This window comes from Vigna umbellata, chromosome 2, assembly GCF_029865625.1.
Source record: "Vigna umbellata cultivar VRB3 chromosome 2, Vumbellata_1.0, whole genome shotgun sequence".
NCBI lineage: Eukaryota > Viridiplantae > Streptophyta > Magnoliopsida > Fabales > Fabaceae > Vigna > Vigna umbellata.
In genome coordinates, this window is record NC_142166.1 from 52,030,430 (window position 1) to 52,054,829 (window position 24,400).

General features: G+C 29.0%; 1 protein-coding gene and 2 pseudogenes across 1 annotated transcript; 2 read left to right on the forward strand and 1 right to left on the reverse strand.

Annotated features, from left to right (window-relative positions):
• Nucleotides 1-4,928: 4,928 nt before the first annotated feature.
• On the forward strand, nt 4,929-6,051 carry LOC124842528 (uncharacterized). The gene is made up of 2 exons (XM_047319032.2): nt 4,929-5,116; nt 5,398-6,051. The coding sequence occupies exons 1-2, from the start codon at nt 5,003-5,005 to the stop codon at nt 5,833-5,835; spliced, it is 552 nt and encodes a 183-aa protein (XP_047174988.1). The 5' UTR covers nt 4,929-5,002; the 3' UTR covers nt 5,836-6,051.
• A 7,728-nt stretch (nt 6,052-13,779) lies between these two features.
• LOC148204304 (3-ketoacyl-CoA synthase 4 pseudogene) lies at nt 13,780-15,746 on the forward strand (annotated as a pseudogene).
• A 3,893-nt stretch (nt 15,747-19,639) lies between these two features.
• LOC148204305 (protein RADIALIS-like 3 pseudogene) lies at nt 19,640-20,272 on the reverse strand (annotated as a pseudogene).
• Nucleotides 20,273-24,400: the final 4,128 nt, after the last annotated feature.

Consider the following 24,400-nt stretch of genomic DNA (forward strand, 5'->3'; position numbering starts at 1 on the left):
AGGTGTGAATTTAATAATCTTTAAATATTCAACTAAGATCCCTTTTCACTTTGATGTTTTCAACTATATATTAAATTATTTCTTAATATTATCCCTCCATTACTTTTATTTCTTTTTTATTTTAATCATCTTTGGTCTTATGCTAATTATTATAACACATGCCTGTATAAAAAAATAAAAATAAAATTTATACTAAAATATGCAATTCAATTTTATATTTACAATTAGTTCTTCTCCTAATATTCTTTTATCTTAGAAGGGTTTATTTCCTATTTAAAAAGAAAGAAGATTTTTTAACATTAAAAATTAAAATATTTTAAAATAAATATTATATTTATAAGATGAACATAAATTATACTTAGAATAAAACGAAAATTTTATTGAATTGTATTTTTATTATGTTTACTAGATCGAGTAGAAACACAATATTTTAACTTAAAGTAAAGATTATTTGATACACCTAAATATTTTACATTAATTTGATACTATTCTTACTTACTTTTTATTTTCTTCTTTCTTGAAACAATACAAACATTTACATTTTTTTGACCATTTTACATTTATAATTTATGTCAAATGAATGTAAAAGTGTATCATGGTATCATTACTCGATATTTGGACCTTTTGTGCTTAACATAGAGAGAAAAGAAATTTGAATCAGTCAGTACAAAATCCAAATACCTGTTCATGTAAGAAAAAAATAATATACATATTAGGTCACATGGTTTACCTGGACACACGCGGCCCATATGTATCCGTGAGTCATCATGAGTTATCATTTGCTGGGCCCAAATGTACTACTTCAAAGTGACAATTCTTAAATGCACCTCTCTTCACGATTAAAAGTACCTTCTTCTTACAATAATGCCCCTTTCTGAAAACTATTGGATATAATAATATATAATTCTGAAAGTAAAGTTTAGAGGTTGATGATGCAATTTTGTTAACAGAATGTCACTGACCAACAACGTGTTGGTTCACAAACCAAAATTTAAATATTTTTCTTTTGAAAGTTTTTTATATAAATATGTTCTTTTAAAGTACATAGAATAAATTTAAAAACATTGATTGGTATAAATTATAAATGCACACATAATATGGAATGAAATATTTAAAATGAGTTGACTTAGAAACCCGCTAATCTTAGGACTTGGACCCAACATTTACAAATGTTAGCCCAATACCCTGTTTGGTCTGTGGGCTTGGGCTTATATATCCAACTCTTACTACCCGGCCTAGAAAGTTGTTAACTAATTTAAGTCATACGTTATCATATTAAACAAACAGTATAATTCTAATAAATCATAAAAAATATACTAATTTTCAATTTAATTATTTTCATGTTATCAAATATTATTCAATATATATATATATATATATATATATATATATATAGATAGATAGATAGATAGATAATAATGTATGTCAAATAATACAATAAAATAAAGGGGGATTAGAACTTGTAAAAAGGATAAGTTATGCTATTCATTATATAAAATCTTAATTTATTCGTTGTGTTTCTAATTGTGGTACTGTATATTTAATGTTTTCTATTAACTCCTACTCTATTAAAGGAGTTTTATAGAACTCGCATTCTTAATAGTATTCTAATTAGTTGTTAGCATATATTTTAATGTTTTTAAGAAAAATATTTATTTTTTAATCATTATGACACACTGTCTTATTTAAGGCTGAGAATTTTTAATTTTAGTAAGTGTCAACATACTTCAATTGAAAAGTACTAAAAAACTTATGTCTCAAAGTTATAACACTTTTGCAATAAAGATGTCCCTAAGACATAATAATGTACAAAGTTGAATAAAGAGAATTATAATTAAAGTATGAGTCTATCACAAAGAGCATTATTCTCCAAAAAATAATACATAATATAAAAAATGACCAAATTTATTTTTAAACGTCTACCATGTATAAACTAATTCTTAATTATTCTAATTCTTATTTGCTCTAATTCAATGGTAAAATAGAAGGTATTTACTTTTGAATTTAAATTTTTACCATAAAATTTGTGCATCAAGGCTTGAACACGTCACTTTTGGATATATTGAATGAGATTTTGTATTAGTTTGCTCATGAAAGAGATATTTACTCTTCTCATCTCTAACACCTGACAAATACATATGTTAGAGAATTAAGATTTCTTTCAACCTCGGCAAAAATATAACATATGTTAGTCATGTCCTTAAATCACAACATAGACCTACAATGTTTATTTACATGTTATTTCGATGGGTCGTTGAAATCATTTTTTTATGAATTTTATAATGTAATTAAAGGAAGCTCTTGTAATTGTAATAATGAATTTTATAATATAGGTAATAATAATTGAATGTTTGAAGTACCTAGTGATCTTCATCCAAATTTTATTTAGATATCCTTATAGAAGGAGAATATATTTTTATAATAAATGAATAATTACTAACTTAATATATATTTACTGGAATATATATTTGAACACGTTATGTTCACAAAACTAATACAAAATCGTTGCATTTTTCATTTTATAATAGTGTTTGTCGGTTTTATATATGAAACACAGAAAAACATGATAAAGGGTTTGAACAATGTTTTATTTATTTTTTAATAGTGTTTAATATTACTTTACTGGTTAAAAGGTTTGTTAAAAAAACTCATAGTTTTAAAATAAAGGAAAAAAAATTCTTTGGTTTTATATTGGTTCATTCATACTCAATCACATTCAATTTTTTCTTAAAACCTCTTAAGAGGTTCCACTAAAAAACTGAGTTTAATCACTCCTGGTAACAAAATAACCAAACTGGTTAGACGAGTTTCCCCTCTTTTGGTGTCAATACTAGACTAACTTTTAACTTCATTGAGTTAAACGTTTTCAAGTGTTTGAATTCACTTTTGAATCTAAAACAATAAAGGTGTTTTTGAAATCTTACAAAACAAAAGATAACTCTTTTAGAGAGGATATGAAATCAATATAATAAACTTTTGAAAACTTGTAAAAATATCATTTCAAGATAAGTCTTAAGAATTCAAAGAAAGAGACGAGAAAGCGTAACAATATATATTCTTGATACCAAAAGTTATTCTTTTCTCTTCATGCAAACTCCTAGATATAGACTTATTCGGAAAAGATCTATTACTTAAAGATTTTGACTTTCTTCTAGGATGCCTTTAAAATATAGTGAGAAGCTATATTATTTTTTGACAAAACAATCGTGCTAAACGTACAAAAAGAGCATGTGAGAGACATTCCTTGAATATTCTTTCATCTCTTAGCACTTGTTCACTTGAATGAATTTGGAGGAGAGTGATTGAATGGATTTGGGAGGATTTGAAAGTAAATATTTTGTTGTTTATTTGAGTGGGTTTTGGAGGTAAGTGAGAGTGGATTTTGAAGTAAATATTTTTAATCTGTCACATCAATCAAATTCTACACTAATTCTCACAAACTTTACTTCCAAATCTACTCTCACTTATCTCCAAAATCCACTCAAATAAACAACAAAAAATTTACCCTTAAATCCTCTCAAATTCATTTGATCACTCTTCCTCAAATCCATTCAAGTGAACATGGACTTAATGTCCTTCTGATTCTGAGTTGACTTTTCGATAAAGATGATAATTTGTATAGAAAAGAGAGCACAACGCAACATATGCATTAACGCTTTAAACAATTTAAGCGTTTAGGCATGATACGTGTTTGAACATTTAGCCCTTGTCTGTTTTTATTAACTTTTAAAAGGTTTAAAATATAGTGTTTAGCGAATATCTTAGACGATATAGCTCTTTTATTTGATGTTTTGGTAACTACACGTTTTCTTATGAACTCTTATTAACATACATTAAATGCTCTTAATTATTAGACAAGAGTTAAAAAATAACGTTTAGTGCTTCTAATACTATGTCTTAGACAATTAAACATTATTTTCATTTTAGACATTATGTTAAAGAGGTTTGTTTATACCATATTGTTTTAATCATATCATATATAACTATGTAATATTATGATTTTTTTATCATTTTTGTCTTATTATTATATTAAAATTTTTCTAATTTATTTATTTAATGAAATAAATAAAATAAAATAATTGAGCTAATAGTTTAATCTTATGTCAATTAAAGTGAAAATTTATTAATTTAAAAAAAAAAAGAATATTATAAAGATTTGTTAGATATAGTGTCATTAGGAGACCAAGTAAAGTAAAACAAGACACCGTTGACGTGTATAGGAACCACCAATAGAAATAAGTGTATTTCTTAGGCAGCCAGGGGCCCTACTGTAATTATGTATATCAGATATTTTCTCTGAGCTACACTCAGATATTTACGAACCGGTCCGAATATCTGCCCTCCCTTTCTGTCCACTTTCAACTTCAATCATACTACAACCCATTATTCTAAAATAATTATACTCTTTTATTAATTCATTAATTAGTATCACTAGCTATTAATACTATATAATTAATTATCTTAAATATCTTGTTAGGGGTTTGTAAAAAAATTTATGGAGAGAGATGAAGTCAGCCAACAAATTTTCCATATTTTGAGAGGACTAATCTCTAACTCTTCATCATGATCCTTTCCCTATTTTATAATAATTCATTTGTTTTGTTTTATTTAAAATTAATTAATTAATTATTTAGATCGTAGCTAGCTAGACCTTCCCAAAATAAAATCCAATCAACTTGTGTGATCTGATTTAATATATATTTTTAAGAAGTATATCTTATTTAGATGGTATTGGTGAAGGAAAATTAATAAAGAATCAAGTGGAGATTGATTTTCTTAAAAAATAAATAATAAAATGAACCAGCATTGACCAGAGTACTGGAGTAGAGAGTTGAGAGTATTCCTAAATTAATTAACCCTGGTTAAGCGATGCGTGGTGGAGGTTAACCCTGGTTAAGAGATTGGATGCTATATAACAAGACAGGAGGGCATAACATTGTTCTTCGTGCTAATCTCCTTGGCTCTTTCTGTTTCTGTCATTTAGGGTTTGTGAGTGTTGTCAATGGCTTCTGCAGAAGTTGAGTTCCGATGCTTTGTCGGTGGGCTTGCTTGGGCCACTGACAACGATGCTCTCGAGAAAGCCTTCTCACCGTATGGCCAGATCCTCGAATCGAAGGTCCGTTAGTCGCAGGGATCGGATCTGACACCATTCGGATTTGGATTCTCTTGATCCTTCTTGATCTGTGCTCTCTCATCTGTTTTGCGTTACTTGATCTATGATACTTGTGTTACTATAATGATTCTTTTATTACTCACACCAATCGGTACGTTCATCTTCATCTTTGATTCAAAGGCGAAGATCGATCGGTTTTAATCTGTTTCTTTTTTTCTTCATTTTCCCTGAATTTCACGGTTCTGAATCCGATCTCACGCGCTTTTGCTTTTGTTTGTGTTCAGGTCATCAACGACCGTGAAACTGGAAGATCAAGAGGGTTTGGATTTGTGACCTTCGCCACGGAGCAGGCGATGAGAGACGCTATCGATGGTATGAACGGCCAGAACCTTGACGGCCGTAACATCACCGTCAACGCGGCTCAGTCCCGTGGAAGAGGTGGTGGAGGCGGCGGTGGTTATGGAAGCGGCGGTGGTGGAGGTTACGGTGGGGGTGGCGGTGGAGGAGGATATGGACGAGGTGGTGGTGGAGGTGGTTACGGTGGAGGCGGCCGCCGTGAAGGTGGTTATAACCGTAATGGTGGTGGTGGTGGTTATGGCGGGGGCGGCGGTGGATACGGAGGTGGTGGTTATGGAGGTAGCAGGGACCGTGGATATGGTGATGGTGGGTCCCGCTACTCGAGAGGAGGTGGTGCTTCCGATGGTGGAAGCTGGAGGAATTAGGGTTATTTTGATTTAGGGTTTAGTGGTTGAAAACAGGGGAGGGTGTTGTGTCTTCCTCCCCTTGATATATTGTGGTAATTTTAGGTTTGGAATATCTCTGTGGTTTGAGCACCTGTTATTGTTTCAGTGTTACTGTCCAGTGGTTATCGTTTTTGACCTCTAAATTAATATCCAAAAAAAATGAATAGTCATTATTATGTCTAGGTTTATGTTTTACTCCATTTCTCAATTCTGAACAAAATTAAAAAAAATGAACCTTTGAATTTAATTATTTTACAATTTTAATTTTATTATGTAAACTGTTCATACTAATTTAGGAGATAATAATGAATATATGTATATTCTTGAAATGATTGAAATAGTCCATAAATAAAATTAAGTAAATTCTTAAGGATGATGACAGTTAACAATTTTTTTAACAACCTATGTCACTGTTTTATTAACAACTTATGTCACTATTTTATTGTCAGTTATCATTGTAAAAAGGTTGTAAAAAAATTATAAAAAAACATTTTTCTATTTTTAGTTGAGGTAGAATATGAGCCATTACGTGACTCCGACGGAGAAGTACGGAATTTCATGATTCTTTTCTTTATATCTTATTACCACGTACAAAATTATTTTCTGAGGTATTATATTACTGTATTAAGGATTTTTATTATAATTATTATATGACTTGCAATTTCATGTTTTATTATTAAAAATAAATTATTATACATATGCTTAATTAAGGATTATTAAAAAACTCAATTTTCTTCTTAATAATATCTAAAGTAAAACTCAAACATAAGAGCTGTTTATACGTAATATTATTATTTTCATATATATATATATATATATATATATATATATATATATATTAAGTGTTACTATTTTAATGTGAAAATGTTACCATTATCTTCTATATTTTAATACATTCATTTCTAATATCTTTAATTTTATTTTAGTTGTGATTAGTTATTTCAATTTTATACGCAGAATTAATTAAAACATTCTATATAAAATTTGTTAGATTGCTTTTTAATTTTTACGTAATTCAAATTAAAAAAACCATCATTACATTATAAATTAAAGTAATAATGTTTTATTATTTTATGTAGAAATTAATCTAAAATAGTTAAATAAAGAAATAAAAAAGTTTAAAATTGTAAAGTTAATTTTAATTACTACGCATTAAAATAATATTTCATAGTTTTTTCTAACAATTTTTATTCTTGTTTGGGATTTTTCTCAACGTTTCTCGACTAATATCAAAACAGCCATGATTTCAACATGTTGGGGGAAGAGACGTGTCTTAGATGGATTTTGATTGTTCTTAAAATTATTAATCTCGTTAATACTAAATTGGTGATGAAATTCAACTGGTCCAATTCTATAAAATAAAAATAAATTTAACAGTTTAAAAATAAAGTATAAACTAATTTTAATAATAATAATAAAAAGACAACAGTGTTTTGATGTGTAATTTAGTATAGATATTTTTTTTTAAATAACTATATTTAAGTGATAAGTAATAATTATTTGAAAATAATATGAATAATAGCACACAACTATGAAATATTACTAAGATAAAATTTATAAAAGATAAATAAAAAAATATGACTTATACTTTTTTACATCTTAGTTTTGACAATTCTTTTATTAAGTTAGGCGATGTGACAAATTAAAATATAGGTTAAATTTTACACTGACTACTAAGATGATATGATAGAAAAGAGAAATATGTAGACAATTCTCATATAATTAATCTTTTATTTATCAAACAATTCAACACCCCTGTCCATATTATTTTCTTGTATTTTGCGAGTGTGTGCTGAAACTATTTTTTTGTAACGGGAAGCTTCTTTCCTAATTCATCTCCCTCAACTTTGATGAACAGAACAAAAATACTACGTTCCATTAGTGCAAAATTAATATACTATATCAGGCTATTAAATTGATGGTATGGCAACTACGTAAAAACATTGCTAAGAAATATATTAGATTGATTGTAAAAAAAGTATCTATAATATTAATATATATATATATATATATGTGTGTGTTAAATCGGTTAAAAAAAATTGATTTAATATATGTATATAATATTAGTTAAAATAACAACATTTCAAATAGATTACACAAATCTTCTCTACTTTTACCAAGTTCATTCTTTTCTAACCATCCGTAATGCTACTTTTGTTTTTTTTTTTTAACTATTTTTTCTCTCATTTTATAAGCTACATCTAAGTTTCAAAACCTTTTTTTTTTCCTGCCTCTTTATATTAAATTTGATTTTTTAAATTAAATTAAATTAAAAATGAAATTAATTTTTATTTTATTAGGTTAAATTTAATAAAAATTAAATTTTAATTTATATTTAATTTACTTTATATTATATTATATATATATATTGTAATTTTATTTAAAAAATATATAAAATATATTTTTTAATTCTTTTGCGGATATCTGCAATTTTAAAATGCTCGCATGTATTTTTTATGCAGGTACCCGTACGGGATAGCGAAAAGATTGCGGTTCAAATATTTTTTTTTTCATATTGGATTACAAGTAAGCATTATGTGTATGCCATCGATCCGTTGTTAGTTATTGCAATATATTCTCAACTATGTAGTGAGTAGGTAGAAATCACTTTTGAAAATGGTTTTTTTTGTCAGTTGAAAGTATTAGATCAGCTTTTCCAAAACTGATTTAACATGTCTTCGATATACATCAGCATATATTGGATAAGTTACGAAACTAATGTAATATGCGTTCTAAAAGCATACATATTTCGCATTTGTGTTCTTTAAACACAATAAAAATAAATTCTTTTGGAGCCGCGTCAACCTTAATAAAACCTCTAATCTAAATCTTAATCAATTCTGAGAAATTAGAAACAATCACAATATCAATAACTCACATCAACATCATCATACAACTTTCTCGATGATGTCAAATGGAATTATATTAATTTTACAAATATTAGAAATAAGGATCAATCTTTATTTTATAGATTAATTTTGTAAAATTAAAATAAATATACATTCACTTATTAAAATAGTATTAGAGTAATTCAAGCTCTTTTGCATTATTGTGTTAAATAATCATAAATATATAATATTTCATAAATCTATAATATTATATTGAGTTTATTTTTTCTTTTACGTGAGAAAATATATTAGAGATACCATATTAAACATATTATAATATATAAATGTGGTGAAATTATATTCCAAAGATTAAGTTATGTATAAATTCATTTTCTAATATTTTTTTACTAACATCATGATTTTCATAATTGTCATTCTAAGAGTGACTTTAAATGTTATATTTCTATTAAACCACATTATCAAATAGTCTACTTCAACATGTTGAGAGAATTTCTATTCAACATTTTGTGATTTTGATAATTATCATTCTAAGATTATTCATAGATATTCTATCTCTATTAAACCACATTATATAATAATCTACTTCAACGTTTTGAATAGACACGGTTATCTGTGATATTAAAAATAAATATAAAAGTTAGATATTTTCATTTAAATAATAATAATAATTTATTTATTTATTTAGGTAATAGAAAAAGAAGAAGATAGTTAACTTTGTGCAGATTGCATAATATTTTATTACATCAACATACAGTCAATAGCTAATTAATAAAAAATTAGTCCATATTTTGTTTATCATGCTATTTATTTTTCTTCTCATTTAACAAATTGCTAAAATATAGGTAACTTTTTAAGTTTACGTGGTAGAATGAGAAAAGCGTTGTAAACAAATAAAAAAAAATAAAACTTAAATTAAATGATAAAAAATGTAATTAAATTTTGGGACAAATAATAAAGAATAAGATATTAAGGAATAGTGGTGGGGCTAACCATGGCAGTCACAGTCTCTGCCATTTTCACGTGTGAATGTCATAATATAAAAGCTTTTGGTCAAAAGATTGGAAAGGTTTGACTCGAAAATCGTCATTGTTACTGCTATGCTAATAATAACCCATTCTCGAATCAATATCAAATCATCCAATCATTTATGTTTATTGCTCTGATTAACAGAGAAGAAGAAAATTCAGAAATAAAAAACTATTTATTAAGAATTAATATTTTAAAATTAATTATAAAAAGCTATATCGGTTTTCTTTCCTTTAAATTATGAAATAAATCATAAAACCAATTTCTATCTTAATTTAGTTTAAGATTATTATAATTCATGAATATTAAATCTCTCAAAGTTATTTTAACTTTAAATATTTAAAAATATTTTTAAGATAATAATATAAATTGCAATAAAGTTGTTTCTATTAACATTAAATAATCTTGAAATAACAATATAAATTGCAATAAAGTTGTTTCAATCAACATTTTAAGGATGTTAATTATAATTAGAGATGAAAGCAGGTTGATCAGACAAGACAGTGTTCGCAATTCGATCTACTATTCTTCCGCTACCCACATGAGTACTCGCTTATAAAATATCTGCAGGTATTTTAAAACACACAAGTATCCGCGGATACTCGAAAAAAATTTTAAAAATATATTTTATACATATTTTAATAATATTACAAAATATTTATAATATAAAGAAAATTAAATATAAATTAAAATTTAATTTTAATTAAATTTAACTAATAAAATATAAATTAATTTTATTTTTAATTAAAATTAAATTAAAAATAAATTTTAATATTTTTTCGCAGGTATTTTACTCGTAGATACATTTACCTGCGATTTTCTTTTTGTCATCCCTAATTATAATTATTATTTTTTAAATTATTGTTTGTTTTTGTTGGATATTATCTTTTGTACATGATATATAGGTGGAAGATGAATGGATTAAGGAATCATATTATGACTTTTTTTTACATGGATAAAGTAATTAAAATATATTGTGTTTTAATTTTTTATTTAAATAAAGAATTTATCTTTTTTAAATAAATTTTTATTTAAAAATATGAGTTTAAATTTATTTTTTTAAAAATTATTAGTCAAAATTTAAATGCTTAAATAATATTTAATAATTTAGTTTCTTTTAATATCTACGTCTATGTAATGTGTATAAAGAAGGATGGACAAGTTGTGAAATTTTAATTTTTTTAAATGAATTTTAAATTCTATTATTATAATTATTTGAAATATGTTTTTAAAATTCTTAATATTTTATTCTAATAACTCATTTTACCTTAAAGAACTTCAAACTCACTAAATAAATGAAATACTCTATTAATTTGCCTCATCCAAATTTATACAACTTGAAATATAAGAATTTAAAAAAAAATCAATATAAGTTTAAAATCATGGTATATGAAAGGAATTATAGAAATGTTAAAAATGGGTAATTATTCAAATTTCTAAATTTACATAATATATCGTTGAATTTTGTTTTATTATACCATCAATACAAAATATACTTGAACTTGATTACTACTTTTTCACACAAAATTATCTTAACCATGGATACATCCATGTAAAACGTTTCTCAAATGATAAAATGAAATGTCTAGAAACTGGAGTTATGATGTTCAGAGATCTCATAAGAATATTTTTTTCTCATTTTCTTTCTCACTTATTCAAATAGCGAATTACATAAATACTTAACAAAAATTACATTCTTAGCATTATTTATTTGTCTTTATGGTTCTAACATTTAATTCATTACATTTCTTTTGCAGTTATAGGTTGTTATTTGCGATTTTGTATTTTTAGCATTTGCATCTTCAGCTATTTATGTCAAAGTTACACATCTTTTGTCCCGATATAATTTAATTTATTTTATATTTTTAATTTATTTACATTAAAAGGTTTGTTCCTGATGTATAAGCGAATATTATGTGTATAATGTATGATTCTTTTATATTAAATTTTGAGTTATATCAAGGTTGAGTTAAATAAAAGTTATTTTTTCCAGTCTCTTGTATATTTTTCTATATCATAATTAATGGATATTTAAAAATGAAATTAAGTGGAAAAATACACCACCAATGAGATATAACTTTAATTTACAATTGAGACCACATTAAACCTAAAATCGTAAGGATATAAGTTTATCCCTTTTTTTATCTATAGCATTTAATTTTTTTTATTGATAAATATTTTTGTTGATAAATTCATGTGAAAAATTTATTAATAAATTGAAATTTGTATTAATGACGTAAATGACCGTTGGAAAATTATAATTATGATTTTTTATAAGCCTCTTTGTTGGTAGGCCTTTCGAACAAATTTTCGGACAAGTCTAATAAAACTTTTATATATTAACAAGAAATCGGTGAAAAGAACAAAAGAATAAGAAGGAGGAGGATGAAGAGCAAGCTAGAGTCAATGGTAACAAAAATATAACGGTTGGGACAACTCGATAATGATGTAAAGGTGTGATAGTAACACGAAATTGCAATGGATGCCATAGTTAGAATATGTCGAGGAGGAAGAAAATGCAAGAGATGGAGGAAAAGGATGAGTTATTGGTGACTATAGTTGACGTAATAACTTTAACAATGATGGTGGAGGCATAACAAAGAGGAGAGGAGGAAGAAAAATAAAAAGAAAAAAGAAGAGGAAGAGGAAAAGAAAAAAATACAATTATGATTTTTATCGATAATCAAAATCTGTCAATATTTACCAAAAATTATTTATTGACATATTTGTGATTATTAATGATTACTGACAAATTTTACTATTTGTGATCACTCTACCACCATGGTTGGTAATTTATTAAAAGGAATCAAATTACCCTCTCAGTCACAAAATATTATGTTCATCTATAATACATAATTTTATTATAGTGATAAAATAATTTTTATCTTGATATTGTTGAGTGATTATGATTTTTTTTAATCTTTATATACAACACTGTTACTATTAGTTTGAACGTTTTTATTTGTGTATTCTAATGGAATATCACATTTCTTTTTGTTTATATACTTAATGTAAAAATGAAATAAACTGAAACACATTATATAATATATTGTAGGTTTTCTTATTCATTATTTTTTGACATAAACATTATGTTGAATAAAATATATTATTTTCATATAAATAAATTGATCTTATCAAATTTAATGATAAAATCATAAAAGTTTTTTAGAGTAAATACAAATTTATTCTATTTCTTCTAATCTGATCAAAATAGTTTTTAATTGTTTAAGTATTGCAAAGTGCTATCGGATTATAAAATAAGAAAAAAGTTAGAAAGATAAAAGAAAGGGAATTATTGAGAGAGGAAGAGAAAAAGAATAAAATTGATAATTCTTCATGTATTTAATAGCATTCTCTTCCTAAATTTAACATCATTCTGTTCTATGTTTTATCAAATCTCCTATGTGGGTGTTATAAATATTATTTTACAAAAACCTCCATTTCCTTCCTTTTCACTTTCTAGCAAAACATTATAACTAAAACAAGTAAAAAATATAATATCTTTTAAATATTCCATATTTAATCGTGGAAAAAACTTTTAAATTTAATTAATTTTAACTGAATGTTGGACCGTGTTACAAAACATTCTTTAAAAAAGAAACAAATTAAGAAGATAAACAGACATGGTAAATAGACAATAATATAAACATTTGAGCAAACTCATCGTGGTTATGAATTTCAACGAGAAATACTATAAACATAAGCTATGCCAAAGGAACTTATAGCACAAGTCGTAAATTAAAATCAACTTACTACGAGTTAGTTAATTTTAATTTATAAGAAATATTTTATAGATAAATTTGTGGCCACGTAAAATTGAATTTCAATTTATAAAAAAAAATGTTTTTGTGGTTGTGAATATTCTGACACACAAGTTTGTCTGTAAAGTATGTAATTTGGGTTATTTGTAAAGGAGTATTATTTGTGTAAATAAAAAGCAGTTTAATTTATTAACGTAATTAAAAAAATCTGGACAGATGATGTGGTTGTGGAGGAAGAAATGTTGAGGGAGAAAGGGATGAAAAAGACAGAAACAGAAACACCTAATTAATCCGAAAACAGAGTTGCAGACAGAAAGTCAAGAAGAGAGAGAGAGAGAGTGAAGAGAGGGAGGGCGAAAGGAGTGAGATTGAAGCCAGCGCTCGGCGCTTCTCTCCCTTTGACCCTCACCGCACCAATCTCTTTCGTACTCACTACATATATATCATTCTCCTTTTACTTCATTCACCCATTCAATCTCTCTCTCTCTCTCTTTCATAGGAACCAGATTTCAGATCAGGTCAGATCCATTATGAGTTCCAACACGAAGACGGACACGAAGGAGACAACCTCGAGCTCAACCTCGAAGGAGTCGAAAAAGAGGTTACCGGATTTTTCGCAGAGCGTGAAGCTGAAGTATGTGAAACTGGGGTACCACTACCTGATGTCACACCTGGTGACCCTGTGCCTGCTCCCTCTGATGTCCGTAATCCTCATACAAGCCTCTCAGATGAAGGCGCAGGACATTCAGGAGCTCTGGGCCCACCTCCAGTACAACCTCCTCAGCGTCATCGCTATTTCCGCCATCCTCGCCTTGGGATCCACCCTCTACATCATGACCCGCCCCACCTCCATCTACCTCCTCGACTTCTCCTGCTACCGTCCCCCAAATCACCTCACCGTCCACTTCCAAAAGTTCATCCACCACTCCACCCTCACCGGCGACTTTCTCCCCTCCTCCCTCGATTTCCAGCGCAAGATTCTCCTCCGCTCTGGTCTCGGTGAGGAAACCTACCTCCCCGAGGCCATGCACTCCATCCCCCCCCGCCCCTCCATGGCCGCCGCCAGGGAAGAGGCCGAGCAGGTTATGTTCGGCGCCCTCGACAACCTCTTCGCCAACACCCGCGTCAAGCCCAAGGACATCGGAATCCTCGTCGTCAATTGCAGCCTCTTCAACCCCACGCCCTCCCTTTCCGCCATGATCGTCAACAAGTACAAGCTCCGTGGCAATGTCAAAAGCTTCAACCTTGGCGGCATGGGCTGCAGCGCCGGCGTCATCGCCATCGATCTTGCCAAAGACATGCTTCAGGTTCACCGCAATACTTATGCCGTCGTCGTCAGCACCGAGAACATCACTCAGAATTGGTATTTCGGGAACAACAAGGCCATGTTGATACCCAATTGCCTCTTCCGCGTTGGTGGGGCCGCCATTCTCCTCTCCAACAAAAGCTCCGATAAAAGGCGAGCCAAATACAAGCTTTTGCACGTGGTGAGGACTCACAAAGGGGCGGATGACAAGGCCTTTCGGTGCGTGTACCAGGAGCAAGACGATGCCGGAAAAACCGGCGTGTCTTTGTCGAAGGATCTCATGGCAATTGCCGGTGGGGCTCTTAAGACTAACATAACCACTTTGGGTCCCCTCGTGTTGCCTATAAGTGAGCAACTTCTTTTCTTTCTCACACTCGTTGTGAAAAAGCTTTTCAATGCGAAGATGAAGCCTTACATCCCTGATTTCAAGCTCGCGTTTGACCATTTCTGCATTCACGCTGGTGGGAGGGCCGTTATCGATGAGTTGGAGAAGAATCTGCAGCTTCTGCCTCTGCACGTGGAGGCTTCGAGGATGACGCTGCACAGATTCGGGAACACCTCGTCGAGTTCGATTTGGTACGAGCTGGCTTACACGGAGGCGAAGGGGCGGATGAGAAAGGGTAACAGAGTGTGGCAGATTGCGTTTGGGAGTGGATTCAAGTGTAACAGTGCGGTGTGGGAAGCTCTCAGATACGTGAATCCCTCACCCAAGAGTCCCTGGGAAGATTGCATTCATAAGTACCCAGTTGAGATTGCATAGTTTCATCTGAAAAATTCTGGGTTTTGATTTCAGATTTCTTGCGTCAGGGATATATATGTCTCATCTTCTACTACATCTTTTCAAACTCCATTGTAGACATCGATTGTTCTGTTTTCATTGTTCCTTGAGTTGAGCTTTCGACATTACTGTATGATGATGATCATTACATGATTTTTTTTAAATCTTCAGATCAGTGTTAACTGGTGCAAGAGTTTGGATTTAGTCAGAAATCTGTTGGAACTTTGCTGCCCCTAGAGATTAGGTTCTTGTTGTGCATTAAATTGTGGAATTGCGAAGAACAACGAGTCTTCAAAATGAGTGCAGTGTACCTACCAATTAAGCATATGAAAAGCGAGGATGGCCGAAATATCGTAACCTAACAGCTTCAAAAGGCTCGCTTTCTAAAACAAAAAAATGGCACATGGCCATGCCGATTGCAAGCTGCGTCTTTTATATTCATTTTAGGTATAAATATGATTCCGCGTATATCAAACATTACTCTTGGTTAGTTGCTATATATAGATTACTAATTTTCTGAGAATTTTACGGTCTTAGACAAAAAATAAATGAAATTTAGTCAGCAAATAGATTTTTTTTTAATAATCTCCATTTAAATTTTATGATTGTGAAACCTGATTTTTTAACACTTTATTTTACTACTTCCCGCAACTCTTTCTTCTTTTAATCAAAGATTAAATCGTAAATTTAAAATAAGATTGAAAATGAGTGGGGGCAAATAAAAGATTGGGTTAGGTATTATTTCTGCTCGTTTTGGAAATGCATGTTTCCCTTGAATAAAATATTATTATTTTTCCCTTAAAAAATATAATATTCTTCTTTGCCCATCTCACTCACAATTGTTTAATTTCAACTTGTTAGGGAGAAGAAGACACCTTTCCTTTCTCTTGAATATCAACTTCTCTCCACTTACATCTTCTTCTGTAAAAGTGAAAAGTTAATAAAAAGTAGAAATTGCGAAAAAGTTAGATTTAAAAGTGAAAAGACTAAATTTTGTTTAATATTTTGGATTTTGGATGATGTAGGTTATTTTGGTTAGCAGTAAAGTGACGAAAAGAGAAGGCTCTAGAATGGTTATCTTCACGTTTTTGAGATATTAATAATGTTTGTTCCTTTTGGGTACATAGAGAATTAATCAACTTTTAATCTTAACCATGGAAGTAATGGATAGTTTGGTGAGGGAAGATATATTGATTAGCATCTAATTCCGTGGTAGGAGTATACTTAGTTTTAAAAGACATGGACGTGGCTATCGGTGTAGGCAATAACTTTTACAATGCATATTGGTCATTCAACCACCACCTAGGGTGTCAATATTATATTGCCTCATTATTAGTGCTTCTATATGCTATTAATAAATACTGTTTCACTTTGCATCTCTAATAAACTTTCAATTTTTGAAAATAGTTTTTGAAGCTACATTTTTCTTCGTCATATTTCAAAACTCTATTTTTGTTTTTATCGAATTTTAAAATTCGATAAAAAAAATAAAAAATCTCTCAGTCAGATTTTGAAATTTAATAAAGACAATTTTTTTTTATAATGTTACTATGGGCTTATACTTGACTTGACCGATCAGGTACGATTATCTACTGACTTGAAAAGAACCGAACGATTAACATGTAGGAAGAAGTCTCTCTGCCGTTTGGTCCAAACAACAATTATGTGCAGTTAAAGTGTAATCAATACGGTAACGATTATTGATGGCTGGTTAAGACAGATATTAAATTAATTGATCAGATTTTTATCAACTTTATAAATAAAGGTTTAATTTCGAGGTAAACTCACCTTTTACCCACTATTGAGTTACTAAAGGCTTACAAAGAAAAATTCTGACTTGAGCATCAGAGTGTGTTTGGCAGGTCACCCCCTACACCGATCGATTATCTGGAGCGAGGAACAAGGAGGACGTTCGACACACTGAACTTTCAGACAAACGGTTATCCTACATTTGATGAAATATAAAAAATTTAATATAGAGTTTTTTTGAATTGAATTTTAAAAAAATTTAGAGTGCAAAATGAAATAGATGAAACAACACCATCAATAAAATTTCTTTCTTTCTTAGATTTTCCAACCAACAACATTCAATCAAAATCCCAAATCCACAAATTTTAAGTCTACAAGAACACCAACAATACTCATGAATCGTGGTTCTTTGTAAATACCTACCAACAAGATTATAGTATTTTTTTAGTTTTGTTCCCAACAGGGTGGTAGGAGATTAAAAGACGAACTTTGTTTTGCATAAACATGGGAAACGGTTTAACTAATTCAACTAAATTTATTTTGACCCACAAAAAAGGGAACTGAACCGGTTTGAATTTTTTATTAAAGTGTCCATTTAACTGAAATGAATTAGCTCAGTCTGACCGAATAAGCTTTATTAAAACAAGAGAAAAGGGGGTTAGAAAATGAGTAATTTATAAGCTGTCTCACCAAATAACTCAACATAAATGTAATCACACAATTACATGAATTTATCATCAGTTAAATGAAAGTAATCCATAGAAAAGAAAAAGAAAAGATGGTTCATGAAAAGGACACAACATTTAGCATTTATTATCTTGGCGTTTAACTTAAGCATATTCTATATTCGAAAGTAGCATCTGTTATTTAAAGTATTATAATGATAATGATATCACAAAAGGTCAAGCATAAAGTCATGAAAATGAATCGTGTTCGATTACAAAGAAAAATAAATAAAAGAAATTATGGCATGGAAATCAAGAAAAAAAATATTATTTTAAAAAGTAGTAAATATATTAAATAAATGTCTAATCTCAAATTATTTGCACATTAATTTACTAATTAATTTTTTATGATGGAAACAACTTTTTAAATTAAGATATATTTTTTCTAATAGATTTAATTTTGATAAATAATTATAAATATTTACTATTGTAAAATTATAACTCTTTTAGTATGGGAGTCGATTTTCTTATTTTCAATGAGTTTTTGTTTACTTTCTATCTTAAAGTTCAATTCTCATTTGTCAATACTAATTGAAGAGTAGTTTTTATGCTCTGTTCACTTTGAGGTGATATACTGTAGAGAATGCGGATAGATTTGCGATTAATTTTATGAAAATTGGCATATTCTTTATTTTCCTTTTATTATGAAATACACAAATATTTTATTTCTAGTAATTTATCTCGCAATCATTTTCCACTGTATAATTTTCTCTCAAAAAAACCAATACTTTAATTTTCTCTCTAAACTGCAACTCTATGGTTAAAAGCCAATTAGTTAATATTTTAGAACTAACAAAAACAAAAATTTCTCTACGCTTTCTACCTAGAAAAGTTAAATTTGATTAAATATAGATTTTCTTTTAATGTTTAACTCATTTAATTAATAAACGTTAATTAATTTTGAACATTATGTATAAATTATTTATATTTTAATTTAAGCTTAATTACTTTCAAGTCTTTGAAAATTTAAATACTTTTAGGCTATAGTACAAAATTGTTACATTTTTCTTTAAAGTATACGTCATTTAATTTTTACTTTTAACTACGTGACATAAGTATTATATTGTCGCATATTTTCCTTCCTCAGGCAAGAAATGAAAATAAAAGAAAAGATAATAACTATACGGACTCAATCCAATAATATAAAAAGTTGGAGTATCCGAAAGATAAAAAAAGAATTAATAGCAATTTAATTCGAAAATAATCAAATTTATTAGGAATTTAAAATTTAATTAAGTTTTCAATTTATTAGTTAAACTTTTTTATACGACATCTATAATTTAGGTTTGACATTTTATAGATAAATTAATACCATATAAATATGATTAGTAAATAACGGTATAATCTTAGTGATAACCCACATATATAAACTTTTTAATAAATATTTACAGGAATAAAAGTAAGAAGTTAAAATTGCTTTATATACAAGTTAATTAGAAAGAAAATATTTAAATATTTTAAACATTATTTTAAGTTTTGTATAATTTAATAAAAAAAAATATTTATAGAAAGAAGAAGAGGGCTATAATTGATAATGTAACAACATAACCTAATTTCATATTTAAGAAAGATACATGCATGAGTTTTGGTGAAGGAAGTGGTTAGAGGCGGAGCTCGGTGAAGGAGCTGACACTGTTTCTAAAATGGCGTAAATTACAACTGCAGGGAAAGAAGTAGAAAGATATACAGGTTCGTTTCACAGTACACATAGCCATTGCTTGAAATCAGTTTGAGCTCGAAGAGAGTGGTTCAAAAGCCTGGAGCAAGCAAATGAAACAAAATGAAGAACAAGTAATTACATAAGAAAATGGAGGTTTTTTTTTATAGAAGTAGGCAGAAATCATTCCATATTTATTAATTTAGACATTTTTTTTATCTAAATCGATGTATATACGGAATGATTTTTTTTGGATAAAAAAAGCGAAAATGAAAGATGAAAAGAAAATGTTATACGTGAGTTAGTGAAAGAGGAAGATGGTGTGGATTTGTAATTGGGAAGTGGAACATGGCCAGACTCTATGTGCCTGAGATCGTCCAAGAGTATCTGATAGTGTCTCTTAACATCTTCAACGGTTTTACCACCGACTGCTTTGGCTACATTGTGCCAGCGCTCAGGGGTATCTTTGTCATACTCTGCAAGTGCCTTTTCGAAGACCTTGTTCTGTTTTGGGGTCCAAAAGGAATCAGAAGGCTTTTGTTTGGAGAAAGTGGTTGAGGCCATAAGAAATGGAGAAGGAAGAAAGAAGGTTGAGCATAAAAGTGGTGTGGTCCTGCGTATAAATAAAATGGCTTGAGGTTGAAGATTAGTGGGTTGTTGTAGGTCACTCACGGCCGAATCTCAGTTGCCAAAAGTTTCTGCTTTAGAACCACTGAATGAAGAACAACATGGTACGACCAAATCATGGGAATCGGTTTCTGATGAATCTGGTTCTGGATTTCATATCTTTTGTCATCTTCGTCTTTTTTATCTTTCTCATAATAAACTTCCTCTTCTTCATCGTTATCTTCTATAAACGGATAAAAACTTATTTTTCTTACCAAGTACTCGTTCTGTAACCCACTTCACCGAGGTGTTAAGAATGAGATATTTTGAGACATGGTTCCAAATGTTTATTTACAGTTTTGTTTTTTTATGAACATGGACTACCATCAGCCTTCTCTTTTTCCCATGTTCATAGTCTCTCCTTTTTGCTTAAAACATTACACATATTAATATGATATTGCCATTCATACATTCAGCCCACACACTTTTTCATTTCATAACGCCAATTAAACCAAGAAATGAAGACGGGAATGATTATTAGAAGTGACTTTAAGTTTAATTCGATCTTCACAAAATCGGTTTGTAAAATAAAGTTTATATCTAGTTATAAATTATGAATTGATCTTATCTCTAGTCGATATAAAACCTACAACAATAATAAACAATGGTCCTGTTGTGATGAGTGAAGTTGAATAATGGCCAACACGAATGTAAGGGTGGATGTGTGTGGTGAAGGAAATAAAGGAAACATGCCACATGAAAAAAATGAAGAAGAATCTGGTTTACAAAATCCGGTTTTACAAATCCAAACCCAAGAAACTTATATGGATTTCGAAACTTGCTTACGTGAATTTTATTTTATTATGTGTGGATTTTTTTTATTGGATTTCAGAATTAAGTTATGTGTGAATTTTTTATTTATTGCTTTTTGAAATTCAGTTAAGTGTCAATTTTTTTTCATCAAATTTTAAAATTTAGTTACTTATGATTTTTGTTGTTTATTTAATTTTAAAATCTGGTTAAGTTTCATTGTATTTTAACTAGATTCCGAAATCTAATTAAATGTGATTTTATTTTATCAAAATTTAAAATTTAATTATATAAATTTTCATTAACCGAATTTTATAATCTAATGGAGTCCTTAACTTATTTAATATATATTTTATAGAGATAAAATGGGAACTATAGCAAAAGTTGGGGTACAGAAAGAAAACATGGGGGTGCAGGAAGAAAACTTTATATTTTATATCAAAATTTATTAAATAAACACCTTTTACAGTTTAAGATTTTGGCCCAACTTTAAATATTGGAGTGTCGGATATTATAATTTTGTAATCTTGGTCTTTTAAATTTAAAGCGTGTAAATTTAAACCATCACGACAACTGCGATCTTTTTGTTGTCAAATTACTAAAAAAATCCTCTTCTAGAAATTGAGTTAATGATCTCTGAGTACAAAGAATCAATCGCTAAAATAATTAGAGAGAAAATTAAAACCTTAATTATTAATTGTAGAGAAAGATTTAAGATTTAATAACTAGCTGTCGCATTTCTTCTTTTAGCAAGCATTCACTGCGACTTCACTTTACTTTTCTTAAGATGAAATATAAAGGTTAGTTACTTCTTATGCCATTACTTCAATTTCCTGCAGATAGTTGTTAAAATAAAACAGCCGCAATTAATGTGTTTGTTTTTATATAATTCTTACAATTAGATAGATCAGATCCATTGAAATAAAAGATATTGAGTCTAAATTTCTTCTTGCAGAAGATTTTTTTTTTAAATATTAGTTACAAATTTAAAAAAGAAAAACATAAATTAAATTAATTTATGGATAAGTTAGAATTAATTATGTAAAGAAGCTAAATGAAATGTCTTCTATAAATCAACTCACTCATATATTGAAAATGGACATTGACGACAATATCCGATGTATTTCCACCTACGGGAGTGGCATACAGATGAATAATTTTATGCATGTTGACTTTGTTTATTCCAGTTCAGCATAGCATATATATATACTCATTCAAACCAACGACTTGTTCATTCCCATTCTTCCCGATTACCCTTTATTCTCAACTCAAATCTACACTTATTTACAATTCCACTTTATATATATACCTTTTCTTCCTTTTATAATTCCACTAACCATCCACAAATGTATGAATTTAAATTATTATAGTCATTGGCTATGCAAAAAGTTGGAAATAATCAAATTAAATATTTATTTAGATAAACGAAACTGTATCATAATTCCAGTTCACTTAACCAGATTATTAAAGTAATTTAAACTGTTTTTAATTACTTGAATAATTTTAGTATTATAACTATATCGTAAAACCGACCGATCTATCATTGATCGAACAGTCAAAGTTTTTCGAAGAATATTAAAAGGTCATTTTCAATTCTAGAATACTGCGAATTGAATGATTTTTCAATAAGTCGATAGGTGATGCTTTCTTTAGGTATTAACATTGCAAATCGAAAATATTTACAAATAAAATATATTTATCAATTTTTGAATTTTTTGGGTTGTGATTAGGCAAACTCTAATTAAAAACCCACTTCAAAACCTTTCAAAACCTATAAATACAGAAGTAAAGTAAAAAGATAGGTGATTGTATTTGTTGTAAATTTAAAATTTTGTGATAACTGATCAAATATATAACTTACTTGAGGGTCAGAATGCTCTTGACAGGTACCACCCGTTTTACTGAGAGTTTGAAGACGAATAATAATTCGAAAAGAGGAAGTTAGAGAATTAAAAGAAAAGTGTGAATAAATGTTTTCACTGTAATTTTTGAGTTAAGAATGATTTTAAGAGAGTAACACTCGTGTTTGATTATGGTAGTTGAATATATGAATCTTGATGGCGTTCCATCTCCTTTTTCCCATTTGGAACATTAGAATATGGGAAAAAGAAGTAGGTGTCTGCTACTTGCTGGTTTATTTAATCCATTCAGGACATGTTGTATTGCCACTTGCTAATAAAGAAGATACAAGATAACCATGAAATAAATTTGTTGTTGAAATGTGTGTATTAAAGAGAGAGAAAGAGAGTGTGGTATAAATCTTTATTAGGAAGGGAACACAGATACATATACTACATTGTTGCACACAAAATATATCAGAATAAAATGACATGAGTTAGTTTAGTGTCTGCAAGAAACAGGAACAAACCCATATGGTTTGTGAATAAAATGCATCATCTATAGATAATATAGACACTGCTTGAGATCTCACGGTCTCTCTCTTCACCCTCACGTTTGTCTGTACTCCATAATCTTATCAATACTCCCTCACTTCCTCACTCCAAAATTCTATATTGTAATATTGTCTCAGTCTTTTGTGTCTTTGTTCTTAGTGATTGCTCCAAAAACCTTCATGTGATATTGCCTCTCTTTATCCATTCACGTTTTTTTTTCTCCCGTTAAGTTTTCAACCTACATGGGCTTCCTTCTTCACTGTATTTATGTTCGGGAGCATCATTAAAGTCGTGGGACGATCATAGGAACACTCTAAAATCGAAATGTGAGAGTTGTTGAACATTATGCAGAAAAACTTGCCTGAATTTAGATGAGAACTGCCCTTTTAATTAAGGTATTAGTAGCTGGAATTATTTGGAACAGCATGGCTCCACCTTTAAATTTAAAGCTGCTTTAAAATGATATCGATTCACTGGGAAAATCACCAACTTTTGGATTTGGAATAATAATTTGAATCTAAAATGTGCTATATTCTCTCTTGGTGACTACTTTTGAATCCTATCCCTAAAGAAAAAGAGTTATGTAAGCATCGGTAAGGAATTAATTGCTTTTTGAATGTGTTTGTCCAAAACGCTACTTCAGTTAAGAAATTTTCCTGTGCACTGAACTTGGGTCGATCGAGGAAATGCTCTGAAAAGTATAAACTCTTGTGAGACTCGTGGCATCTTGTCACCATCGTCGTATTATTACTGCATATGTACGTAGTATGTTCTGATACATGTTTGTGCATAGCATGTTTTGTGAACAATGGCGTCTGCTTTTATCTTTTAAGTTTAGATAAAGGCCTCTATAAATATTTATGAGAAAAAAAAAAGAATAAAAC